The sequence below is a fragment of the Melospiza georgiana genome, chromosome 3, assembly GCF_028018845.1.
Source record: "Melospiza georgiana isolate bMelGeo1 chromosome 3, bMelGeo1.pri, whole genome shotgun sequence".
NCBI classification, from domain to species: Eukaryota; Metazoa; Chordata; class Aves; order Passeriformes; family Passerellidae; genus Melospiza; species Melospiza georgiana.
In genome coordinates this window covers 33166628-33192678 of record NC_080432.1, presented here as the reverse complement: position 1 = coordinate 33192678, position 26051 = coordinate 33166628, and the positions used below count along the sequence as shown (strand labels likewise).

The 26051-nt window shown below is 34.6% G+C and overlaps 1 protein-coding gene across 1 annotated transcript in view; it reads left to right on the top strand.

The window, feature by feature from the left end:
- The window catches only part of SPATA17 (spermatogenesis associated 17), an 87067-nt gene that overhangs the window by 9053 nt on the left and 51963 nt on the right, over positions 1–26051 (top strand). Inside the window, exons 4-6 of the mRNA XM_058020993.1 lie at positions 2703–2753; positions 8486–8589; positions 25673–25796. Coding sequence (XP_057876976.1) covers positions 2703–2753; positions 8486–8589; positions 25673–25796 — 279 coding nt within the window. The remainder of the gene's footprint in view (positions 1–2702; positions 2754–8485; positions 8590–25672; positions 25797–26051) is intronic.

Here is a 26051-nt window from a genome sequence, read left to right as displayed (position 1 = left end):
CCCAAGCATGTTTTTAAATACACTATGAGAAAGTATACAAAAGTTTGTGCATCCAAGGCTTCAAATATGTTTTGAAAACCTACACTTAAGGTAAGCTGGTAGGAAGGCCTGTATACTAATGTCAGAATTCACGACAAAGACATCCTGGCTCAGAAGTAGAGACGGTACATGGATGATTTGGGAAAGTAATTATTTCCAGAGAGTCAACGAGGCAGTGTCACGTTTGAATTGGCACTTAGTGAAAAATGAGAGGCAATCCATAGGGCATGGGCTGAACTGCATGAAATTCCACTTAAAAATAAGAAAAGTGTTTCTGGACAAGCAGGCCCCAGTTCTGGAAAGAATCTTTTGCTTATTAGGAGAGCACATAAATGTAGACTTGTGTTGAAGCACTAAATTATGACACTAAATTATGACACATTGTTTTTGTGAATAGCAATGAACACCTTCTCTATCATTTGTAATAGTAGAACTTTTGAATCAGGATTAGAAAACAAAGGGCCAATACATTTGCAAAAGAACCTAGATGTTGACACAGCCTTTGGCTTTTGGTGCAAGAATAAAGTTGAAGGACAGTTGCATGAGCAGTTCTGCATTGGAAAGACTTGTGATTTAGAGCAAGAGTTGAGTAAAAGCAGGAATGTGTAACTTCCTTCTTGTTTTGGGTGACCCTCTTAAGTGGTGGTAGGGTAAGGCCTGGATTCCTCACACCTTAGTGTGAGGAATGTGGGGTGTGCAAGATCAAACCTTGGTTGCCCCTGACTGTTTTTGTAAGTAGTAGGGGGAGATCTTCAATACTTGGCCAAGCTCAGAGTCAAAGTGGTCCCACATTGTCTCTCAGTATGGATGATATTAAGAGCATTAATGATGTAAGGTGTCCTATTTATTTATTATGTTCTTCAGTGAAATGGTATGCATTCAGACCTAAGTGCTCGCAGCTTTCAAATATGAGAAGAATAAACAAAAAGGTGTAAAATAGTTTCTTTTAATCACTGATGGACAGAAATCTGATGAATGTTTTTAAGCTTAGGAACATTTTAGGCTTCCATTAAAATGTATTTTATCTATTTGGTAGTGTGGTAACTCTTACGTTCCCTTCCAAAGAAAGAAAAGATGAGCTGCAACCCAAAATTGCATCAATTTAATCAAGCAGTATAGGGATATACTTAAGTCAGGCAAGCATTATTTCAGTCCATTATTAGCTATCTACAGTTAGTATCACTCAGTAAATACCTATGGAGAATAAAGGGGAGAGAGACAGTCCATTATTTATTCTAATTTGTACATTTGGGGTAGATTTTCCTTTGAATACATACATATATATATATATATGGATATATTTATGTGTATATATGCACATCCACATGCACATGTGAAACTTCTTTGAACTTTAACAATTCTGCAATTTTCTTTCATGTAAGAAATATCTTTTGTACTGTTTCCATTATTAGTAGATTGGTATGATATTAAAGTGAGCATTTAAAATGCACCTTAATTAAACTGCAGGAATTATGCCTTGCTTAATGTAATGAAGAAAGAGAATTTAAAATGAAGTAGCATCATTGTGTTCATTTGTAAATAACATATTGCAGCCAACTGTTTCTTAATTGCCCAGACTGTTGATAAATAATCCAGTCCTGCTGCTCTCCACAGACAATTTGCTTTGGATCAGACTAGGCAATTCAAATAACACTAATTACAGTGAAACCCTTTTATAGTGAATTCCTGTTTGCCATGGGGGAGAAAATCACTATATCAGGGGAAAGCACTTTTGCCTTTGATTTGTGTCTAAAACATGAGAAACACATAAAAGCTGCATGTTGTGCTAAATAAAGGACATACTCTTGCATTCAAAGTACTTATATTTTACTTTTTATGATACAATTGTGAATTATGTTCATTTTGCATTTGTAATTAGAGGGCGGAACAGATGTGAAAGCTTAGTTTAAAGTGATGTATCCATTAAAATAACCTATGCTGCCAAGTGATTGCTTAGTATAATAGGGGATTCGTTCACTATGAGAGGAATTCTACTTTATTGGAAGGAAACCAGGACTTCAGGAAATGTTTTCTATATCAGGGGATTCACTGTAACATGGTATCATTGTATTTATGATTTTATGATGTTGAAATGCATATTAAATGAAACAAAATTCCTAACGATTACTCGGGAGGCAGCTAAGTACATAACATTTAGTACAGATGGTTGGAAAGCACAATTTTGCTCCATCACTGCATCCGTATCCTTGAACGATTTCGACTGAAGACAGCATTTCTCTGAATTTTTCATTAAACCAGACATCTTGAAATATGAATTCCTTTTATGTTTCTGTGAGTTTTGGCTAAAAGAACCCCAGTGAATAAATCATACAATACTACATGTCACCAGCACTTGTGAATATTTCTGCTTTGTTATTCTACTCTCAGTAGAGCACCATTGATTATCAAACTCAGCGGAGAGCATTTTATGATCATATATCTCCATTAGCTCCTAGTTTGACTACCATAGATTTTTCTGGTTAAGCCTGCATTATGTATTAGGAAGCCTATCTCTTCAATACAAAGTTTTATTTTATTCTCTCTTAGCCTAGAACTCTTATTATGTATTATGTATAAAGATTCTTATCTTTTATATGTAAAAATAGCAGGACTGTCTTTGTGTAACTGAAATATGTGCCATCTTTTTTTTTTTTTATTCACAGAGAGCATATTTTATTAAGAAGGAGAAATTCTACAATGAAATGGCTGTCAGGGTAAATATTTCTTCACTTGTTAAACAAATGAAAAGTCAATTGTGCTCCGAATTTGCTTTTAATAAAATGAGCAAAGCAGAATGATATACACTTGATTGATATGCTGATGGCAACAGCAGGAAATAGTACATAGTTAAAAATTAAAGTTTCACTGAGTCGTCAGGGTTGTATTTGAAAACTGTAGCTGAATTTGAGGTACATCAGTGTGTCTTTGCCCCATTTAAATGCCCATTGGACCTTCTAATGTATGATACCGATAAAACCCTCCAACATTCTATCTGCCAGTGTTCTTACAAATGTAAGAACATTTGTTCTGCAAAAGTAGATATGTATTTGCAATTCTGAAAAACTACAGGGCTTTTAAGCTTGTTGATGTGGCTGTTCTTTTTCTCTTGTTAGTGTATGGCATTTGCTGTATTGGATCTCAAGAGTTAGAGAGCACAGGACAATTTTATTGCTTAAACACAGAGGTGGAACTGAACTCATTGATGATATTAAGAGTGAATTTTGCTAGATGAAGAAGTGTATAAACAGACCTTGAACTTCAATGAATCTACAGCAAATTATGTTTGTTGTGGGTGGAACGGCAAAACATATTTAACTAGAAACAAGCTTTTTTTCCTGAACTTTGAAACTGCACTTGAACAAATATGTAAAACAAATATTGGGAAGACATAAAATAATTTTTGTGATTAAGTCTTTTTATGTTGCTTCTTTTTTTCATTTTGTGATATACAAGTGCTTTACTTTAGAAGCCTGTATCTTTTTAAACCAGGCACCTTACCTTTTGAATTCTACCAAATGCAGGAATATGGTGACAATGGAGATTAACCCAGGGATTAACACAGGGAAACTCGTGTAGAGTAAGACGATTCTTGGGATGGATTTTAATTTTGTGGCCTCTCTGAGTCCAGAATGACTCATAGTTAAGAGACCTATACTCATCAGGTGTTTTACTTAGTTCTAGTTCTCTCAAATGCACAAAGTAGAATCTTACATTTGGTACATGTTAAAGAACTGAAGGTATTTAACAGCAGTTTAATACCTCACAAATGTACCTTTTTGTTGTTGCTATAGTTCATTCCTTACTTAGCTAGTTTGAAAGTATTCCTCAGTGGATAAATGCTATTTACTCATGCAGCTGAGATGAGTGAGAAAACGTAAGATGTAAGCCAGCTCTTAAAAGTTGCCTCTGTACTTCCAGAAGATATTTGAAGACCAAATTTCAGAGCTAATTATGTATTCTAGTCAAATGGAGTTTTGCATTTGGTCTTTCATTTTTAAAAGAAATTGAATGTGTTCCCATTCATTTGTAATGGAAATATAATGTTGAATCATTAGGTGATATAAATCTTCAAAGTACCATTTTTTCAGTCGTGTCCTTTTCTTTAATGGAAATTTAAATCAATAGAAAACAATAGAACAGATCTTTATTTAGTTGCAAATGTCAGAATCTGATTTTCCTCTATCTAAATCTAGTGCAGCCATTTCTGCAGAGGAGACATTAAATGGTACCAGTCTGAAACACTGAATGCTTTTGTGTTTTTTTCTGTCCTGTGTTTCTTGAAGAGCTAATCAAGGTCCAATAGCAAATCAGGCCTGTTGCATTTCTGCACAGGTCATGTGTGCTCAAACTTCAGGCTTCCTAAGCCAACAGTTCCTTATGTTCACTCATCATGAGCTTGATTCATGATTAATATAACTCAGTGTTCTAAAAATATAACTGCGCATGTTTTTCTATTTAAGCACTTTGTTTTGTCTCATGGTGTTATTGATATTTATTTCAGTTTATAGTCACTCTTTAGAAAGGCAGTTTCAATTTTGGTATTTGAAGTATCGAGGGCATACACATGCTCATAGTTTTGAAGCCAATCTACGTCTTGTCCTTCTGGATTGCATTTGGTTGTAATCAGAGCTATCAGTTTAACCTTTTAAAATTAAATCAGAGATCTTGTTTAAATTGGTTTCAGTTTCAAGGCAAAATATTATTCTCTCTGTTAGAAGATTTAAGGTTCCTGTAAATTTTCAGCAACAAAAGTAATCCTATGGCAAAAAAAAATTCCACGAGCAGATGGCTTTTGCTATATCAAGGTTTTGCCATTTGTTTTAGTGCTTAAAATAAACATTATTTATAAGACCACTTACATTTTGATGTTACTTAATGAGGAATATGCATCATTGATTTGACTAGCTTAAGAGGTCATTTAGAACTTGCCCGTTAACAAGCTGTAATCTGCTGAGCACACAATGACTTTGTTTAAAATTATCTGTTCAGTGCTGATCAATGACAATAATTGTTTTGTACCAATCACTGTTGAAACTTGCTAATTACTTTGAAGGGCATACACACACTTGTCTCTTCTTTTTCAAGAATTTTTTAAATGTTCACCTTGGAATTAAAAAGAAATGCAGTCATAACATTATACTTCTTTATAAAAGCAAACATTTAGAACTTTCAAATTGAAAATATGGCATCATCAGAAGGTTTTTTAAAAATGGTCTTTTCTAAAAAGATTAATCTTCAGTTTTGGGATTACTGACAAACAGTATTAGGGAAACAGAAATCAGGCATAAAATAATCTGAAACACAATGTAGTTTTTCTTACTTAGGTTTCATTCAGTTGAAATCAGTGAGTTCATTCCAAACAGAGAGTGGTGTAAATAAAGGTAGAGTGCAGCATTTAATTGGTACACTGAGCCCATTGGAGGTAATTATAGCTTTATACTATTTGAGCCTTTTGTCTTTCAGTTTGAGTTTTGATCCTTTAACCCAGAAATATCCAATTCTGCATTTATAACTGTGAGGTGAAGACTGTCAGAAAGAGTTTCAAAGGGACCATAATCCTGCATTAATGAGCACATGGCTATAAGGGAGCCAAGTTGCTCTTGTTGAGAAATTTTGAAGCCAAACAGAAAAATAAAGCTAAGATCCTTATTCACATGCAAAGGATTTTGCTTAATCCCAGATCTCTGAAGGCATACCCATTCTCTGCTCTTTCTCTATTCCTTTTTAACCCAATAAGCTTGTGTATGAGAAAGTAGTGTTGCAAAGAATATGAAATTTACTATCACCCAGTGCAAAGCAGCATGTCCAGAACCTTTCTTGTTCCCAGAACTCTTATTTGTTCATATTATAACAATATGAACATGTTATAATACATGTTCATATTATAGCATGTTATAATAACATCTTATAATATGAACAATATGTTCATATTATGGCAATATGAATATATAACAATAGAGGTCCAAACCCCTTTCACTTAAAAAAAAAAATCCCAAAAAAGCCCAAAACCCAAAACTATAAAAACCCAAAACCAAACCAAACCAAAACAAAAAGCAAAACCAAAAAACCCAGAAAACCCCAGAAACAAAATGAAACACAACAACAACAACAACAACAACAAAACCCCCAAACCAAACAAAGCCAATCATAAACAAATAACAACACATAGTTAAAAAAAACCCCAACTTTTGGAATTGCTTTTAAGTCTTATTTGGGAAGGGAGGAAATTCCATGCTGATGCACAAAGGGGAAATAGAAGAACATTTCAACACTGGAAGTTAATATTTTGTTATTCTTAATAACTAACTTATAAAGAATTACTGAGAGCTTTTCTGTAATTCTTTTTCTTTTGTTAAATCTCGCATAAAAGGATAATTATAACTGTACCCCAAGGTGCCATCAATTGAGGCCAAATGTTGGTTTTTACTTTGAAGAATAGTGTTTGGGGGTTTGAGAATGCAAAATGGTGCCAAAGTATGAAATTTTCAGCCCTGCCATTTTAGATGGCTTCGGTAAAAGTCTGGAGGTGGAAAAATTGCATGCTTTTGTCAGTTGTCACAGTGGTACAGGATTGGACTGTGCTGGAACTGGTAGGAGCAGAGAGAGTTTTGCCTGTTACTGAAGAGCACTCCCAAGACTTGATGATAAATATTCTGAAATTACTGAGTGCAATGGTTACTGATAATCTGGGCAATTGGCAGCTTTTTTTAATTTGCTTTCTTCCTGAATCAAACACAAAACCCATGACATTGTTTTCCTTCCCCTTTTTATTTTTTTTAAAAAGGCGCATATTTAGAAAGAGGTAGGCTAAGAAAAAAAGCAAAATAGCAAAAACATGGGTTTCACTCCACTTAAAAAGTCATCCCTTGGTTCTGGAAAGAGAAAGGTTGATGTAAAAAAAATGTTCCTTATAGATACAACGAAGTGTATAATTTCTTGAAAAGTCTGGTAGCTAGGGGCTCACAGGAAAAGGAGAGCTCTTAGTACATTGCAACATTTTACTTTTCTATGCATTTATATAAGGGGATGCAGATGATACTTGCTTCTGGATAGTAAAACCTCCAACGTCTTGCTTTTTAAATGTAGATTCTGCCTTTCAGCTGCTATGTCTTTTAAGATTTCAAAGCTATAAAGGTCAAAGAGATGGATATTGTGGCAAATGAATCTACTGCAGACTAGAAGATAGAAATTGAGATATTAAAGTAGAAAAATATTGAGAAAAAAGGAGACAAAATGCAATGAAGTAAAGAATATTTTGCTGGAAAATAAATAATAAACTCAAGGATGGATTTAAATATGGAGGAGCTAGACCCTGAGAAGAGAGGAAAAGATGGTTAGTCTGTTTTTCAGACGTAGACATCCAGAGTACACTGACCTCTTATGGCGAGGAGAATCAGGAGCAAGAGCAACCCTCAGCATGGCTGAATAGAGCAAGTTACATCTTTCAGCTCTGCATGTTGTGGCACAGAGATAAATATAACTCAACAAATGGCAGTCCTGCTAGCTTTTTATCTAATTACAGAATAACAGAATCATTTAGGTTGTGAAAGGCCTCTAAAGTCATTGAGTCCAACCCTTTGACTGATCACCACCTTGTCAGCTAGACCATGGCACTAAGTGCCATGTTCATTTTTTTCTCAAGTGCTTTCAGGGATGGTGGCTCCACCACCTCCCTGGGCAGCCCATTCCAATGCTTAATTGTCTATTCTGAATGCTCACTTTGCCATGCCAAAAAGCAGATAGCTGGTAAACAGGTAATGATTTCAGAAGCATGATGATTAGAATTTTCAAGTATCAGAAGTTTTAAAAACATTTAAACCTTCAGTTCAAATCTGTTCTTGGGGAAAGTTGGGTAGACTTAGTATTTTTTTTCTCCTCTTTTATTTTTTCTTTGTCTTTTTTTTTTTTTTTCAAACGATGCTTTTCAAAATGCACCAAAATATTAACCCTTTTTGTTGGAGGATGTTGCCTAATTTCTATTCAAATGCAACTTTATAACTAGCTACAGATAAAGAGCTTTTTTTCTCCAGGTTAGGCTTTCTCTAGGTTAGGCTTTTTCTGTTATGCAAGAGAATAGTATTTCTTGAGAAGAATGAAACTAATGTGGAACAAATAGAAATGAATCATTTTACATTGGAGATGAAAGAACTGCAATTTATAAATGAACTTTCCAGAAAGTCTGATTCATTGAGTTCCTGGGAAGGCTTTTATACTGTTTAGACCTTTGTAGAGCACAAACGTGAAAGTGTAGCAGTAGATGTTGGTAAAGGGGTGACTCAGTGCTACAATATGTTACAACCTACACTACTTTCTTCATTGAAATTTATCGGTGTTTCTACCTGGTATCACTTTTAAGGAAAGAGGTACTTGGGATCTAGTACATATATATGATATGCATGCAAAATTTTGATTTGAAGTATACTTAGAAAGTATTTATTTCCTCCAGATCCAGAAAACGTGGCGAGGCTATTACGTTCGGAAGTATATCCATAATTTTTATGCACTGAAGAAATACCTGGATGCTGTTTCTGTGAATAACGAGCTTGTCAGGTAAAGATAAAAGCTCCATGTGGTAAAGCATTCATTTACTATTCTTTTATTTGCAGAAAGTTTGTGGCACTAAATAAACTATTTCTTTAAGTGTAGGTTCCCCTCCATTATCAAATATATTTATCAATTATCATTCTCTTTATCCTATGCCTATTCATGTTGCACCACATTCTGTTCTCATTTACACTGTTATGAATTCAGAATAATTTATTTGAATTCATTAGGTGTGTTCTGGGTTTATTCTAGTTTAAGAAAAATAGATTTGGCTCTTCATCTATGCTCAGAACTTGTAGGTTATTGCACCTTAAATAGGGTTTGTTGAACTAGATTTTTTTCCCCCCAGTATACACGAGCTAACCAAAATTTTCTTTTTATAATTTGTTTTGAATATGGATTATTGACAATGAATGCAAGGGAAAATTTGGATTTAAGTTTCATGCGCAAGCCATGCTATGAATATTAATTGGTAAAGATACTGGTGTGGATACAATAAAGCAGATCTTTTTCATAGTTACAGAAGAGAACCAATAGCTTGTCAGGTTTCTGTCTAGAACTTTTCTTACTCTATGTTCTTACTCTATTTCTTCTATACATCTGTTGTCTTTCCCTGTACTTAAGCTGAAACCTCTCTAAAATAGAGGTAATTATTTCCCTCTAGTGAATTTGTTATCCTGATCCATGACCATTACTCAGGTAACAGTGGAAACAAACAGATGAAATGCTGGGTGACCAAGATCATTACTCTCTCAGTGTAAATGAAAGCTGTTGGACAAAATCCATGCAGGGTTTGCCATTCAGAACATCTCAGACAAATCTTTGCTTTCTCAAGCACAGAAATATAAGGGAGTCTAGTAAACCAGTATTTCTAGAAATCTTGTCTAATCACATGGCAAAGACTGCTACATAGAGCAGCATATGCAAGTTATACATGAAAAAAAACAGGATTATCAAGCTTCTTTTATGCTGTTTAATAAGTATATTATTCTTCCAAAGTACAGCTGGTACTACATCCTCTTTTTCATAACATTATTTCTTGTGCATTACATTGTCACCTATAATGAACCATACTGATAGTCACCAACCTCTGATCTCTCATTATTATTCCTTTAAGTGTATTCTGTGCAGAAAGTTAGATCACAACTCAGCAAAGCCAGACTTAAACATTCTATTATATCTTCAATGGTGTCTTGATCTGAAATCCTTGAAATATTCGCTCTTCTTGAAAAGGTAGAATCCTAGGAAGACTAGACTAAATCTTGGAAAATAAGTGAAGCCATAACTTCTCTGGTTTAAAATCCGTATCACTGGATGAACTGCAAAAACAGAATCTGCTTCTCTGTTCATAATCCTTCTATCACTCTTCATTCCCTGCCTAAACCTAAACCATGGCTCATAACTTGTTATTTAGATGGACCTTTGATGTGTGCCAACAAAACAAGATAGCAAGTGGTATTCCTGCTTCACTGAGAACATGGACTGGTTGGAGCTTTGTATTTTTTTTCCCCACACCCACTATAGATCTCTTCTGGGTATACCTTACTTTGGAAGACTACAAAAATATTTGGTTTTCAGTACTTTGGCATGTTGATCAAATTCCCTAGTATTTAGTTTAGGTTTAAAACCATCGAAAACCATAAAGCTTACGCACTGCATAGATATTTTAACCAAGAAATACTTTTGTGCTCTTTAACAGGTAAGATGAGCAGTATGACTTCAGGTACATCAAAATATGTCAAAGTTGGTCTGTGTGAGCTCTTATCTGGCAACTGATATATTGATATTTTGCTAATTTGAGTCCTTTACTCCAGAGTTCACAGAAATACGTGTCTTTCAGGTGAAAAAAAGGCCATCTTTTCAGTTTAAAAAAGTTAAAAATTAATTGTTGAGCTAATTTGGACAAATGGATCTTATTATTGTTTCAATTTTTAAAATGCATGAGTTGCCAAGTGCAATCAAGAATCACTGCAGTAATCCCTTTACTGGGGTACATTTGAAAACTAATATGTATATCACCTTCAACATTCTTCTTATGAAACCTAACAGATGTTTAGTGAGGATTAGGTGTAGGCCCTCAGCCAAACAGATTTTTCCTGTCATTGGGCTAAGTTGCTGCCAACTACTTTGGCCCCAAGGTGGCCCACTGTGTTTCTTATGTGGAATGTCGAGCCAGGTGGAGGAAAGATTCTCCTCATATTTTCATTAGCCATCACATTGTGTCTGGACAAGTATAACCTCACTGTTCATAAACATTTTTGCAGATAAAAATTATTAGAACTGTGCATTGTAAAAAACACAAAGAATTGTCAAAAATAGAAGGAATGTATTTATGAAATTACTGGGTTTTATTAAAACATCAACATTATGGAAATTTACTTGTTGATGGACAGAGAGATTGATACACTTGTGCACTCAGATTAGACTGCCTTTGAGTGTTTCACATATCCAGAACTCCATAAAGCAGCACAATGTGGAACATGACATAATGCCCATGAATACATGAAACTGGCCCCTGTCTCTCACACAAAGAAAGCATATTTTTAATTTCAAAAATTTGTTTACAATTTGTTCTTTCCAGAATTATAATGTAATTTTTAGTTGAACTACACTGTACAGTTCTCTGTCTTATCTATTCTAGAGTAACACTGGCAGAATTTTTATATGTCAACACCTATCTAAAATCATATTGCAAGTCCTTCCAACTTTTGGACTCCAGAGCCAGGATTTGTACCTAATTTTCTCCTTTTTCATTAAGGAGGAGCCTATATCAAATCAGCCCTCACTCATTTCTAAGAGAAACTTTGGAGGAAGTTCTCATGAAACTATGGACATTTTGTTAAGTTTCTTGTGAGAATAAGAGTTATTGACCAAAGTTTGTTTTCTTCTCATTCCTTCTTTATGCTATTTTTTATTAAATAAAGGACACTTGTTGTACTAAGTGGTTTTCTCAACCAGTAGCCACATCTTTACCATTCAGCCTTAATACAAACTGTCCTTATTTAATAGCTGCCCTCATTTAGTAGCCAGACCTTTTTCATTTGTCTTTAGCGTGAAAACCCAGGAGAAAGTAAACTTAATAGAAGCTGCCCCAGTTTAAAGCCATAGAGGAATGTAATTAAGTTTAACAGAAATTGATTTAACAGAAATTGACCTAAAATATAATTAAATAATAATAGTCATATTATGTGTGAGTTTCCACTCACTTAACAGACTGGTTATGGCACTGTTAGACTTAACAGACTTAAGGAAATGCCTTTGTACAAACTGAAGGTAACTCTAGGCTTTAGCTCCCAGATTGGCTAAATTCCTCCAGCATTCCTATTACTTCCCACTGCTACAGAACCACTAGGTCTGATGGATGCTGTGTCCCCAGTAAAGTCCCTAAGAGTTATGTTGAGAAGTGCTTGAAAGAATCCCTTCAGAGATGAAAAAGAACCAATTTGAACCCTAAACTCTGTCTACATAAGGACATACTCAGACTCTAACATTTGTACAGTTTAGGTTCGGTGTAGTGATGAAATTAGTCCTGAGTTCTCTTTTGCCTAAAAGATATAGGAAGCTCTTAATGAAGCAAGTAAGAACCTTGCTCTTAAATATTTATTTGACTATATTTTGTTATTTAGATTTTAGTAATAAATCCTCATCTGTAGCATCCATTTGTATTTAAGTATCAATATATACTGTATTCTATCTCAATATAGATTAGTTGGATGGTTTAATTTATAAATATATGCATGAAAGTAAATTTCATTACTTCTCAGGACAGTTAGTGTATTTAACTTTAAGGAAAAATACTTTCTTTTGAAACATTCTTAAAGCTGCATTTACCATCTCCAAGAGCTGGCTAAATGGTTACAAGGGGAAATATGCCAGAAGCAATTAGCATAGGCTATAACTCCATATGATGCATTAGAATTTTGTTTTATGTGAAACAGTTTCCAGTCTATGATAAGCAAATGGACATCAGTTCACATAAATTAGCATGCTGGTGCCATTATATCTGAAGAATTTATGGATGATGTCAGTCGCCCAACTGTGTGATTAACTTGCACTTCTTTGCCTGAGGTTATCTACACACTGGCCTTTACAAACTATAGTACAGGAACTTTGCTACATGTCAGGTGTGCAAGTAGAGATAAGATTTTGGGATGTATTGGTCCATTTACTGATGAATGGCACCACTTAAATTTTTTCCCTAGGCACAGAACTGGGTAAAGAAAGCAGTATCAGAAAACTAACAAAGCAGTGGCAAAGTACTGGCATTGAGGTTCTTATGTAACCAAGGCAGGTAGTTCAGCTTTTTTGGCTATTGAATAAATACTGACTTAAAGGTAGCAAACTAAGGCCTGTGTCTAACTTCAATAAGCATCATGGTTTACGGAAACATTGTTGAGTTTATAAATCAGGAATTTCACACACTTGCAGGATCAACACCAAATTATTCTTTCCATTGTTGGCATTAGCAGTGAGTGGCCCTGCAGAGTGTGGCTTTGATCCAAGTTTGACTAGCTATTCTATTGGCAGATCTAGTTTCACAGCCATCATTAAAACCTCCAGGTCTTCAAGACACGTCAGGAAATAGATAATACAAAGCAATAAAAATCACTTCTTTGGCAATATGTGTATTCATGAATCATTTGTGCAGCTTGATTTTTTATAACCCTAATGAAGAGTGAAATGAAAGAGTACTTCCATGTTGCTGGTGGTCTATTCCAATGTTTACCTATTCTGTAAATATGCCTGAGGTTGCAGTATGAAAAAAAAGTAATATTGTCTATCTTGTTCTAGATTACAGTACCATTTCTGAAGTGTATTTTCTAACATGGCAAGTACTTGGCTTCTTAAAACTTTTGAGGTATAGCTATTTTCCATGGAGTGGGCTTGAAATAAATTGTTCTTTGTCACACTAATATGAGGAGAACTGTCTCAGCCTCCACCTGTCAGTTCCTTTCAATCAAAAAGGAAGTGACAAGTCCAGGAGCTGGCCATTTTCTCAAGTGTCAAAGTGTTTTGAAGAATGTATATATTGTCTTATAATTCAATTAAAGTGTTCCTCATCATTGACTGCAGAAGCAATTGATTCTGTAGTCTATTTTCAATTAGTGCCAAAGCCTTTCAGAGAGCTCCTTAGAATTCTTGCAAAAATAGAACCCTCATTTTTGTAATGTTGTCTTTCACTTATGTTTAATCAACCACGTTATCTTCAACCCATCTTTTTTTACTTGTCTTCAAAGATATGGAGAGGAAATACATTATGCTTTTTCACTTTCTCACCTGTAATTTGAATTTTCTGGATGTAAGGTTACCCTGTCAGCTTTCTCTGTGTGCCTCAGAAAGAGAGACAAGTGCCAAATATGCTTTCTCATGTTTAAATATTCATTTGGATTGGTAGGTCACATAATTTAGGACATCCATGGCTTTTCCAGAAGATTTTAGGCATAACTGCTAGATTTCTAGGAATCTTAAAACTGCAATTTATTGAGGATCCTGGAGTACTTTTGTAGACAAAAACCTGTTGCTGTTAGGATAGGTAAGATATAAAAAATGAGCTTTTGGAGTTGATAATGAAATGGAAATGAGGTGTCTAAAGTTATAGAGCAGTCAATGGCCTGTTTTAACTCCATGGGAAAACACTTTCTGAATACTGAGAGGTTAAGGTAGGAACCATTATGTTTACACAGGAAGCTGAATTTCCAACACAGATTCAGCTCACATCCCTCATGAGATTTATTCTGTCCATGTCTATTTTGAGCAAGGACTGGAAGCAGCCTTTACCATGTTTTTAGCTAGTTCTGTATAAATAGTTGAAGTTTTGCAGTAAACATGAACACTGTAAGTAACATAAATTGCTGCTTAAGTGGAAGTCTTCAATGACATGAAGGCAGAATTTTCTCTGAATTTTTATATAGCACTAAATACACCATTAGGATCAACAGATTTGTTTCATTTGTATCCAAAGAAATTTGGGTTTTGAATCTGAATATGTTGAAGGAAATCTGAGATCACTTTGTGCACTCATTGGACCAAATAGTCTGTGGTGTAGGTTATTAGTTTTGATGAATAAAACAGGTGTGACAACACAGTATTGTAGGATAACAATAGTTCTGTACCTGGGAGCCTTGAAGGTGCTGTAGATATCTTATTTTGTAAGAGATCTGTTAGAGTTACTGACAGCTCATAAAAAATTTTCTGTGGACAAAGACTGACTAATCATGGCCTTTTAACTGTCTCACAGAGACAGACTTCACAGTCTTCTGTTTTGTCTGAAGAATCTTCACTGTAAAATAAGTAGAAAAGGGGAAGAGGTACAGTTTCATTAAGCTCTAACATATCATTGACTGTCAGGTAGGTCTTGTTATGCTGTCCATCCTCATTTAACTATCCCACAAGATCTCTTAATGAAGTTAAGCCCCAAGTTCACTCCAGTAATTCTGTGGCAAGAGTTTGTGCAATGTAACAATTCATCACTTGTCAGGAAGGCACTTTTAGTTTATACATTTAATAAGGGCATCCTCTAGCTTGGTTAATTAGAAATGAACAGTTTGCATATTTACTAAATGCGGAGTGTCATTGCCACCACGGCCTATTGCCTACATGAATTATTTCTCTATCTGCAATAAACAGCTGGGTAATTATTACTGCCATAATCAGATAAATTCCCTCTGTAAGGCTTTTCTTACATGGCAATTCTTTGAACTCATCCAAAGCTGAACAAAATTTATGAACTCCAGCAGCTAGACCACTTTTTCATAGTGTAGTGTCCCTGTTCCCTATTTCAAGGACATGTAGACTATCATAAATATTGTGTAAATTAGGAGGATAAATATGATTACCTAAAGATTACATATTAATAAACTTGATTTTCAAAATATAATTTTCAGGTTGTAACTGATTACATTATAGCAGTTGTGGTTTATCTAATTGTAGAGACATGACAGGGCATCTATATACAGGCTATACGAGGTTATCAGGCAAGGGCTCTACCACTTGAAGACTAAAGACTCCTGAAGAAGTATATAAATAATTTTCATGTGCCATAGTCACTTTAGCTGTTTAGGACATTAGAAGTATGACAAATATTATGTGCCATTAACTCAACTCACTTAAGTAGTTCTATTGTTATTAAAATGAGGTGATGGTTCTTTTTGTTGTGCTATTTTCAGTTTAATAATGAAGCATAAAATTTAAATGCATTCATTTAGGTGTTACATAAGAAAATTGGATCTTTAATTTATTTGTAGAAGCACTTTATATACAATTATATAACTAAGTTTGCTCTATGCTATCCAAGTATTCCAGCTCATATGTGAGTTTATCTGTAGGTACATCACTGAGTACTTAATTTACATATTTGTATTTTCCAGAGCATGCTATAATGTAGCTTATTTTTGAGGCCTCCAAAGAAACATAAACCAAACCAAACCAAAACAAAAAAACCACCAAAAAACAAAAAAACCAAAACCAAAATCAAAATCAAAAGACAGGAATGTTTTTTCCTTAGTTGGCACACAACAGCCTATTTGATCTAACATCATTATTTTGGTTTTTAATCATAATGTAAAATCCTGTGTCTGAGTGCTGCTAGAAAGTTGCCAGTTACTGTTCTCATACTTCATAACTCTTTATCAAATAAGTAGCTTTACTCACAATTCAGCAAAATGCTCCGAGACATCAGAATGTTAAGGAAGGCCAAACAAAATAAAGTATTCTTTGGCACTGCTGTAGGCAGTGAAAGGCTTTTGAGATTAGACTCCCTTTATCATTTCCTATTTATGTTAGAGAGATAGAAACTACAGCAGTGAAGACCTTTAAAATGAGCCACATCTCAGTGGTTTTTGTTATTGGAAGTGTGGTGACTATACACTGCTTTTTTTCCAAGTTCATGGTTTAGTTTCTGTCTGAGGATGTGAAAGCTTGTTGATCTTTCTTTGGCATTTCAGTTTTTTTTTTACAGTGGAAAATTACATTCCTTTGCTTTATGTTGGTGTATCCTATAATGTCCCATGAGATATCATAGAATTGCATGAGATAAAAAGCAATATACAGTATCTTATGAGCACATTTTTGTTTTGTTTTAAAGAAAAAGTGTCCAAAATGGGGGGAAAAAGTGCATAAAAAACTGTCTTAGTAGTTTTTTGATTCTCTAAATCATTATAGACTTTTCTGTTATCTAAGGAGAGTTAACTCTCTGAAGTGGTCACTCAGAGAAGAAAACAGAAAGACTATTTGTATTCTGTTTTTACAGTCTGGTACAGTAGTGAGTAATTACAAAAAAGTGGGGTTTTTTTTCCTAGTAATAATGAAAACAATGTTATTTGGAATCAGATAATCTTGTCTGACTTCAGATCTACCACCAATATGATATCTTTCAATATCCAATTTATACCAGTATCTATAAAAAGTCCATTAAGCTTTGACTGAACAATCTAGTCTTGATTTAGAACATCAAAATATATCAAAATTTAGTAAGTGCCCTTTTAATTCTAATCTAGGAGTTAATTACCCTTGGTGTTCAATGTATGTCCCATAGTTCCCCACTGAAACAGTTTCATTTTATCTTTGAACCATTACTTCTTGTTATATTCAGCTCTACTAGACTGAAAAGTGTGCTAGACATAAACAACAGAGATCAGTAAAAGCTGTTGTCTCTGCTTAAAATAATTTTTATCACCATTTTTCACAGACCTTCAAATGTCCTTTAAAGTATTAAGCATCAGAACTCAGTTATGATGACTAGGAAATAAAAAAAAATATTTTCTTCTGTCAGTTTATGCATTCATTTGTATGAATGCTTTCTATCACGTGAAAGAGCTTCTTCATATATATGACTCCTGATTTAAAAGTCATATTTCTTCACATTGTGAGCATGACTTTCCTTAAACTGTGAGAATATTTTACTTATTATTATACCCCTTTCAAATTCCTTAGACTCTTCACCTTGTAGGGATAATTGCAGGAGTCCATTAACTGGTTTATCCTTGACTCTGAAGCTGAGTCCCAATGTTTTACCTTGAACTTCACAATTCCTGCTACCTTCAAACCAAATCAAGAAACAAAGTATTGCAAGAAAGCAGTACTTTCCACCTCTTTTCTCCAAGTAGGCTATTCTATTCTTGTCCAATTAATGAACTGTTTACTATCAAAGCAATTTGTTCCTTCAGTTTGCATGGCACCCAAATGCATGCAGCACTCATTTGCCTACTTGTACTTGGTGGGGAGGCCTCACAAGCATCTACAGCACTGTGTTTGGCCCCTCAGGAAAGATTTAGTACTCTCACCAGAAGTTTATGTGCTTGAGTGTAGGCTACAGAATATATTGGATGTACTCTTTAGACATGTATAATTGGAAGTTGAAATCTATAATTAAATGTAGTCTCGTTTTATTAGGTAGAACCAAAATTTCAGAGAACAGACTTCAATTCCAAGTGTAATTTCTTGCACGGCATACTAAAAATGCTTGATTTTTTTTTCTGGTGTTGATTAATTTGAAGTTTTCAAGACAGTAAGAGATAAGATTTCCTAACACTTCTGCAAATTGGGATCTTGTTGATATTTTCAGCTTGGCAATAAGCCATTGCTGTGAAATCACATACTAACAAGCAGTACTGCTGTATTAAAAAAAAAATGTGTCATATCTCTCCCAAAATGATTACAATTGCTATGTAATAAAACTATTAATTTACTGTGTCTGTCATAATGTTTTATGCTTCAGTAAAAATGACATCATAGATGTTTAAGTGGTAACACCATTCCATGAATATGAAATAAGAAAACCATGAGGTACCACAAAAATCACTGTGAAGTTGCGAGTCTTGGCATTGCTGCTCTGCCATACGTAATAGGTCATTACATAAAAGCTCTCCATGTCTTGCTGTTGTAAAACCTTTTTAATATAGACAAAGTGTACCATTTTGTTTATCAATGTATGCAGACTTTTATGTGAAAGTAAGTGAGGGATGTGAGTTAGTGAGTAGACCTCAGTCAAATTGTTTCATAATACTCTGAGAAGGAAAATCAACTTAGCTGATGACCTTTAGAAGCTATAACGTCATGTTTGCTTTCTAAATCACATAATGTTGAATATTGTAAATGTTGCCAAGTACCATATATTAAAGTAAAAGAAGTACAGATATGTCTACATTGTACTGCACTGCAGCAGAGAGATAACAGTTAGCTTAAATGAGTTCATTCCAGTACTGGGAACAGCTTAACTGTAGCAAAACATAGCAGTGAGCTTTCCTCTAGTTATTACTGTGCAGATGGTAGCATATATAGTCTTGTGGGATTTGCAGTGCCAAAAGATAACAGATACTTTCACATGACATTCACTAGAAAACTTCCAATGGTATTTGGCTGTGGTTAGACATCCTCTTTTATATGTTGCAGGAAAAATTAGGAGCATGACTGCTCTCTTAGCAGCTTAGCACTGACACTGTGCAGGAAATGACCACTGCTGCTAAACTGCTGTCAGAATAAATTGTGTTGGGGCTTTGTTATCCATTCTGGCCCAGATCGGCTTTGTTACCCTCAAATACTAATTTCACTGTTTAAGCTAATCACCAAATACTAATTTCACTATTAAAACTAATCAATCAGGCTGATTTTTCACTAGGAGGTCAATAGCAAACAGACATTGAGTGAAAACATTTTTCCTGTTAGGTTTTTCAGTACAGACCTGGGCATAAATAAAGTTGAACCAGCATACTTGGATCTGGTTCCTCTGCCAACAGAAGCTTTGGTGATTAGTTACTCTTATGCCACATCCATAATAGGTGGGGTTTGCAGTTTAGTTAAATCGAAATAATTAAGCTGAAAAATCATTGTTTAGAGTGGACCTTTTACAAAAATTTTTTTAACTTCACAGCATTTTCTGCTGCCAATGAGGGTAAAGTAAATTTGCCTTAAGGATATATATACACAAGGGAAAAGCATTTAAACCAAGAAGTTTGCACATTTTGGGGAAATAGGATAATCTTAAGAGACTTTATATGAAACAATTTAGGTTTTTAGTACAGGTGAGGAAGAAACTCTGTAGTTATTGAAACCTTAATTAGAAGATTCTGCATAGTGGGTTAGGAAAACAGTCTGGTTTTAGTTGTAAGCTGCCTGTGCAATCAGTGGCTTGAAAGGCTGTTGCACTCTCTTGAGTAACTGTGCAGCCGTGGAAATTGGAGGGATAAGAAAGATGCATCCGTCTGTTCCCTATCGCCTGGTACATGCTGTGCCCTGATCTCCTGATCTGCACAAGGCATTCATTCACTCTGTGCCCTTCACCACCACGTTCATCACATTTCCGACGTTGTGTATTGACCACTGTGGACCTTGACAGTGGAACTGGTGTGTCACTTAATCCTTTGGCACTGTACACTATGTGACTAGGGGAGATGGACAGATGATGTGCTACTATGCACTAATTATAATGGCATTTTAAGGTGTTATGAATTTCTTTCTGTAAAATTAATATTAATAGGAGATACAGGATGTTTTCATATGTCTACACATTGGCTTTATTTATTTTAATTTTTTCGTATTAAGGAGTCCCTTTTCATATTAACAGTCCCTGCACTGCAGGACCATCCACTGCAGAGCAATAATATTCATCCAGAGCTTGAAAAGAGTGTCAGGAATAATTTGTTGAATAAATTCATGTAAACATTCAGATTTAAAATTAGTAAGAATTTTGGACATCTATTTGTGGTAGATCTCATAGGCAGTAAGATACCTTGTACCACTAATAATTCACTGCTGCTCTGAACATCTATCAAACTGCAACTTGAGATCAAATATATTGGTCAAGGAGTTCTGTCAGGATATACACAGGACTATACATCATGGTAGAGAGGACAAGAGAGTTACCTGTTTTGCTTGCTAAATCTAAGGGGTTCATTTAAAACATGAGAAAAATGTTGAGGATGAGCAAGCTGACTGATGGTACCTAGCTAACGTAAGTGTGTAGTATGTGTATTCTGTTAAAATTTTGCCTTCAAGGTACAGAGTTCTCTAAACTATTTTTACATCCTAGGCTGATCTGTAGATATATTTCATTGTTTTCCTAAATTTAATTGATTAAGTCAAACAATATTATCATGGCAGGTTATATTCCATTCTCACCTACACCAATATGACGTTAAATCCAATGGCATGCAGTGGTATACTAAAAATTATTGTCTCACTAATTTTATTTTACCTTCCATATTCTGTATTTGAGCAGGGAGAATGATATATAGTCAGGAAGATTAAATACATTTAGGTTATCTCCTTGTATGCTAAGGTTGCCTACTGCTTCTGTTGCAGGAATTTTATGATTTGGTGTCTGAACTGTTTAAAATCACAGTAACTTAATACTTTTTCTGGATACTCTAGGCAACTATACTGATTATTAGTTTTTATGGGATGCCCTTTCCTTTAGTTAATATAATAATTTTGTAATATTATTTGGCCAAAGGACTACAGAATGCCAAATGCAAACAGAATGCAATAAACTTAATAAATATAGGCCAATGTGAATTTCTAAACTGATGAAGTTCCATGCAGAATTATTAAAATCTGTATACTACTGAAATCATCACTTGAAGACCTTTCCAAAAGTGCCAGGAACAATATTATATGTGTATTCTTAACCTTTATACAGACAGCAGGAGCACTGTCAACTGAATTTGCATCTCATAGCAGGAACCAACACCATTGCCTACTGCATAATGAAGAGTCAGAATAACAATAAGTTACCTTGTCAGATGATTTTTTTTTTATTTTCGAACTATATAGAGCAAGTAATTTTATCATTAACAATTCAGTAGGTACTTAACAGATTTGTTACACAAGATCATTTTTAATTTTGTATTTTGAGCACATGTGTTGATAATCCTATCCCTATTTTCAAAAGCATGAAACATTCCCTATGACAAGGACAATACACTTTGTGTTAGCCACTATGTTCATGTTTTTGGTAAAAAAATGCATCCTCAATTTACTGTAGTAAACATTGATATTCTTCTGATTTCTTTAATAATTTTCGGACCGTGATAAAACATTGCATTTGTTAAAATATCCACGTAATTCTCCTACAAAGCTGTTCCATAAAAATATATGTGGAAAAAAGCCTGATTGGACTAAACGTAAATGGAAAGCCAGGTTTGTAGGAAGATGCAATAGATGCTGTAAATATATTGAGATAGGCTTTAAGATAAAGAGAAGATCATGTGCTAAAATAATTACCCACTTTTTGAGTTTTTTAATAAGCAGCACTTTTCCAGTACTGCTGGAAAAGTATGCAATTATGAACTATGCAACAGACAGATTGCTTGCAAAAATAGAACAAGATGATCAAATACCCTAAAACATGTTTTGCAGTTACAGAACTCTTTTTCTCCTGCAAAATTTATTGAAGCTTTAAAAAAGCAGGTCAAACAATTTGCCTTTTCCCACTTCACCATGAACCAAGAAAGGTTCATCCTTATGCAAAATTGGTCCAGAATCCACAGTGTTATGCATAACAGCTAGTATTCATGTCACAGAGATGATATCCCTATATCCCAAGAAAATATTGCTCAATGAACCCATCATATTTGCAAACAAAGAGAAGACTGGCAGGAAATGTGCTGATTTAATCCAAAAATCATTTAATTTCCAATGATTTCCTATAGACTTTAATAGAACTTGGATTTATTTTCTCTGGGGAGGCATATGTGTAGAAGACGCCAAGCATGAAACTTCCCAATGAACACATTTCCATGTAAGCTATGTGGAACTCTAGCTGTATTTGGAAGGTTAAGTTTACATTAGAATCACTTCTACACATTTTCTGTATGGCAACAGTGAAACCCCTGCACAGTGCATGACATGTTAGTATTAATCTGCTAATGTGTGAAATAGTATATTCATATCTAACTGCTTTAGATTCTTTGCTTTTGTTGCTCCTTTTCAAATGCTTGAAAGTATGGTAAAAGAATTGAAAGTTTCAGGTTCAAATGGCTTGAAACTATATTTATGCTAAAACATCTATGTTTCTAGACAGGCAATGTTTGAACTGCTACATACCACTTATTTTGTACTGCCTCTCAGGAGGGAATCATCCTGGGAGCTATTATCCCTGTGACAGAATCGTCTGCATGTTCTGTACAACTGTACAAGGCAGTATAGTGCCTGATAGAGATATTTTAGAACAACTGACAAAATGTGTCTGCTGCAAAAGTATGCTGAAAATTATTTGTAACTGCTTAAAAAATCTCAGACTTTTACATGGATTATGGTACAAATATTACTGAGGATATGTGATATTCAGGAATGATCATCGTGAAAGTGCTGTCTAAAAAGATCATGAATTACATGGAACTTCAACAGGTATTTTAGACTTCATTTAATTAGAGCAAGTAATGATTATTAATAATTCATTCAAAGCAATCTGATAAATTCCCACTGATGACAACGGGAAACATTTTGCATCCCATTATCATTATTTCTGCAATACAAATCTATATCTTTGACATTATTTGTGGGTTTTTATCACCAGTTGTGTTCTAAATCAAAAAGCTTCCATATTCACTGTTAGGAAGAAGTACCTCAGTATATAAGAATGTTGATTATTATTTCACTAGTTGTAGATAGGGGTACTAAAGCTGAATAGAAGGCTCTTTAATCAAAAAGGAATAGTATTAAATATGTAAACCACAGATCATACACTCTGACATTGAAGGTAAAGAGGCATAAAAGAACAATGTTGATACCATATGTATTGTCTATTTATTCATTTGTTTGTGATTGATGGATATAGAACAAAGAGTTTCCTAGTAAAAAATGCTTATGTACCTACATGTAGTGACTCTGAAATCTGTACCTCGAGGACAAAGAAAGGTCACCAATCTCTCCAACTCCTAGTTCTTTGTCAAAAATGGACACAGTTAATGAGGTTTGTTTGGTACAGCACAAATTCTCAGACACAGATAGAGATCCTTTCAATGGAAACAAATTTGTTTGGCTTTACCAGGTTACTTAGCGATTAATAATAGCCTTGAGATGCAGGTCAGAAAGGTCATCGTCCCTGCTTGCCAACACAATCTAAAATGTGCAGCTACTCCGGCTCTGCAGGCTTTGAGGCCCCAGAACGCTATGCATAAAGTAAAACAGGCTATTTTCCAACTTCTTTTTTCATATTAATAAGCAATTTTCAAGAGAAGGGTGGCAAAATGGGGGCCATGCCACTCTAAGTAATTCATTTATTTTGCAATTTAATCTTATGTTGGAAAAAAATTACACTGCTGCAAAAGCATAGCATGGTGATTTTTAAACGTCAGTGTGCTTCATAAGTAACCTTGTATGAAATATTGTATTAGCAGCCTTTAACAGTAAACTGCTACAAAAAATATTTTCAGAGATTCAAAAATACCTGTGCATCTTTTCTGATCTGTATTTCCTTTTAATTCTATTTTTCTTTCACAATTGAAATAAAATGTTCAATTACTTAATATTTTACTTATTTTAATTGATAAAATCTTGAAAGATAGCATGAAACGAATATAAGTTCTACACTGCAACTTGTATTTAAGAATGTGATTTCAAAGTGTTCATATTTGTAAACCAGTTATTATTTAAGAATGTGATTTCAAAGTGTTCATATTTGTAAACCAGTTATTGCTCTTTCATATATTTTGATGAACTAATTTAAAGATAACTAAAATACTAAGAGTAAGTCTGAGTACAATCTTAAAAAAAGACTTTTGGGTGCAATATTACTTTTACATGGGATCATTCATATCAGCAAACTTGCCCATGTGCATATTTTGACGTGATTTGACCCATATCCTCCCAGTATCTTATTTGGTACTCATTGAAACAACTGAGACTATTAATGTGGACTTCTAAATAATTTGTTTTGCTGGAATATTTTAATTATGAATATTTAGTTATGTGAATAATGTTTTTTCTTTTTATTTTATTGTATATACACACACTAGAAAACAGAGACTAGAATTTACTCACCTAATTAAGCCTTTTAGCAATCTAAATGCTTGACTAAATATGCTTGGTTTCTTTGGCACACAGGTTAATTTGAACTAGCCATTTTGTAATAACAAAATTAACAAATGTTAATCAAACTAACCCTTTTTAACTGGGTCACAAAATGCTATACACGTGCACTGTGCACAATAGCACAGAATTTTGTTTCTTATAGAACATTAATTCACTCTGCTGTTTGCATAATTTATGGCAAGCCTGGCTCTGTGAAAAAAAAAAAAAAACAAACACCATCGATTTGGAAATCTATGCCCATTCTCTGGTCAAGTTTTCCTGTAAACATTCAGTTGAAATAATGAATTTTCTCCATTCTTTGAAACCTAGTGTTGGGTATAGTTCCATATTTCTTTCATGTTGAATGGGTTTTCTGCACAGACTCACACATTCAGACGGCTCTGTGTGTTTGCACACCTCTGTTGTGAAGGGCTTCATGAAGCAGTTCAGTTCCTGGCTCTTGTGGTGGCCTCTACAGCTCCCATCAAACCAGAGCAGAAATTACCTGTGCAAGGAGCCCAATGCCATGGAAACTCCTCCTAAGGACATTGAGTACATGAAAGGTTCCCATCCCGTTTTACTCTGTGCCATTTTTTCTCAGCCTTACTCAAGGATCCAGGAGTGAATATCATCTCCTATCCCATGTCTGCTATCCTCTCCCATTCCATAAAATCTCCCCTGTCTGCAGATCAGGAGGTGTTGCAAGGCACTAGTTGAAACGTAAGTGAACAACCCATATTCATATTATAATAGCTTCCACTTAGAGAAATTCAAAGTAAGATGACACTTAAAGGCAAATAAAGGACTTACATGAATACTATTTCATCAAGCTGTAAGCAATGTGAACCTATATACTGCTCCTAATTTTGATCCTTTTAATCCTGTTTCTTCTTAGTTGTATCCACGTAATATCCTACTGCCGTGGAACTGAAAGAACAGTAATTTTACATTCCAGTGGTGTCAGTATACTGCCAATATATAAGAACAAAACACTGTGAAGCTATGAAAGGGTTAAAGTAAAATAAAAGACTAGCATGTCTTTTGTTGTTATAATATAGTTAGCAGACTTATTGTATTACAGGTATGAACTTCAAGAATTTGCAGATATGAAAGAAAATGAAGAGAAAATGAAAGACCTGGAAAAGAAAGAAAAGGAAAAGAAATACCAAGCCCGAAAGATGCATTACCTCCTTAGCACTAAGCAGGTTGGTAGACCTGTCCCTGACAGCTCATGCAAACCACTTGGGCCCCCAGCCTGACAGAGATAAACTAGCAGGCTGAATGGGACATGACTTGTTGAAAAGATATCACAAAGACACTACTTCGAGTTCAATTTAGTGCTTTTCTATAGGCAAGAGCAGGTACCATGACTATTCTGTGACAGTAGCTCATAGAGGCAGCATCAGCACTGCTGGCAGAAAGAGTCCAAGTCAGCAGTTTGATCTGCCACTGTGATAACA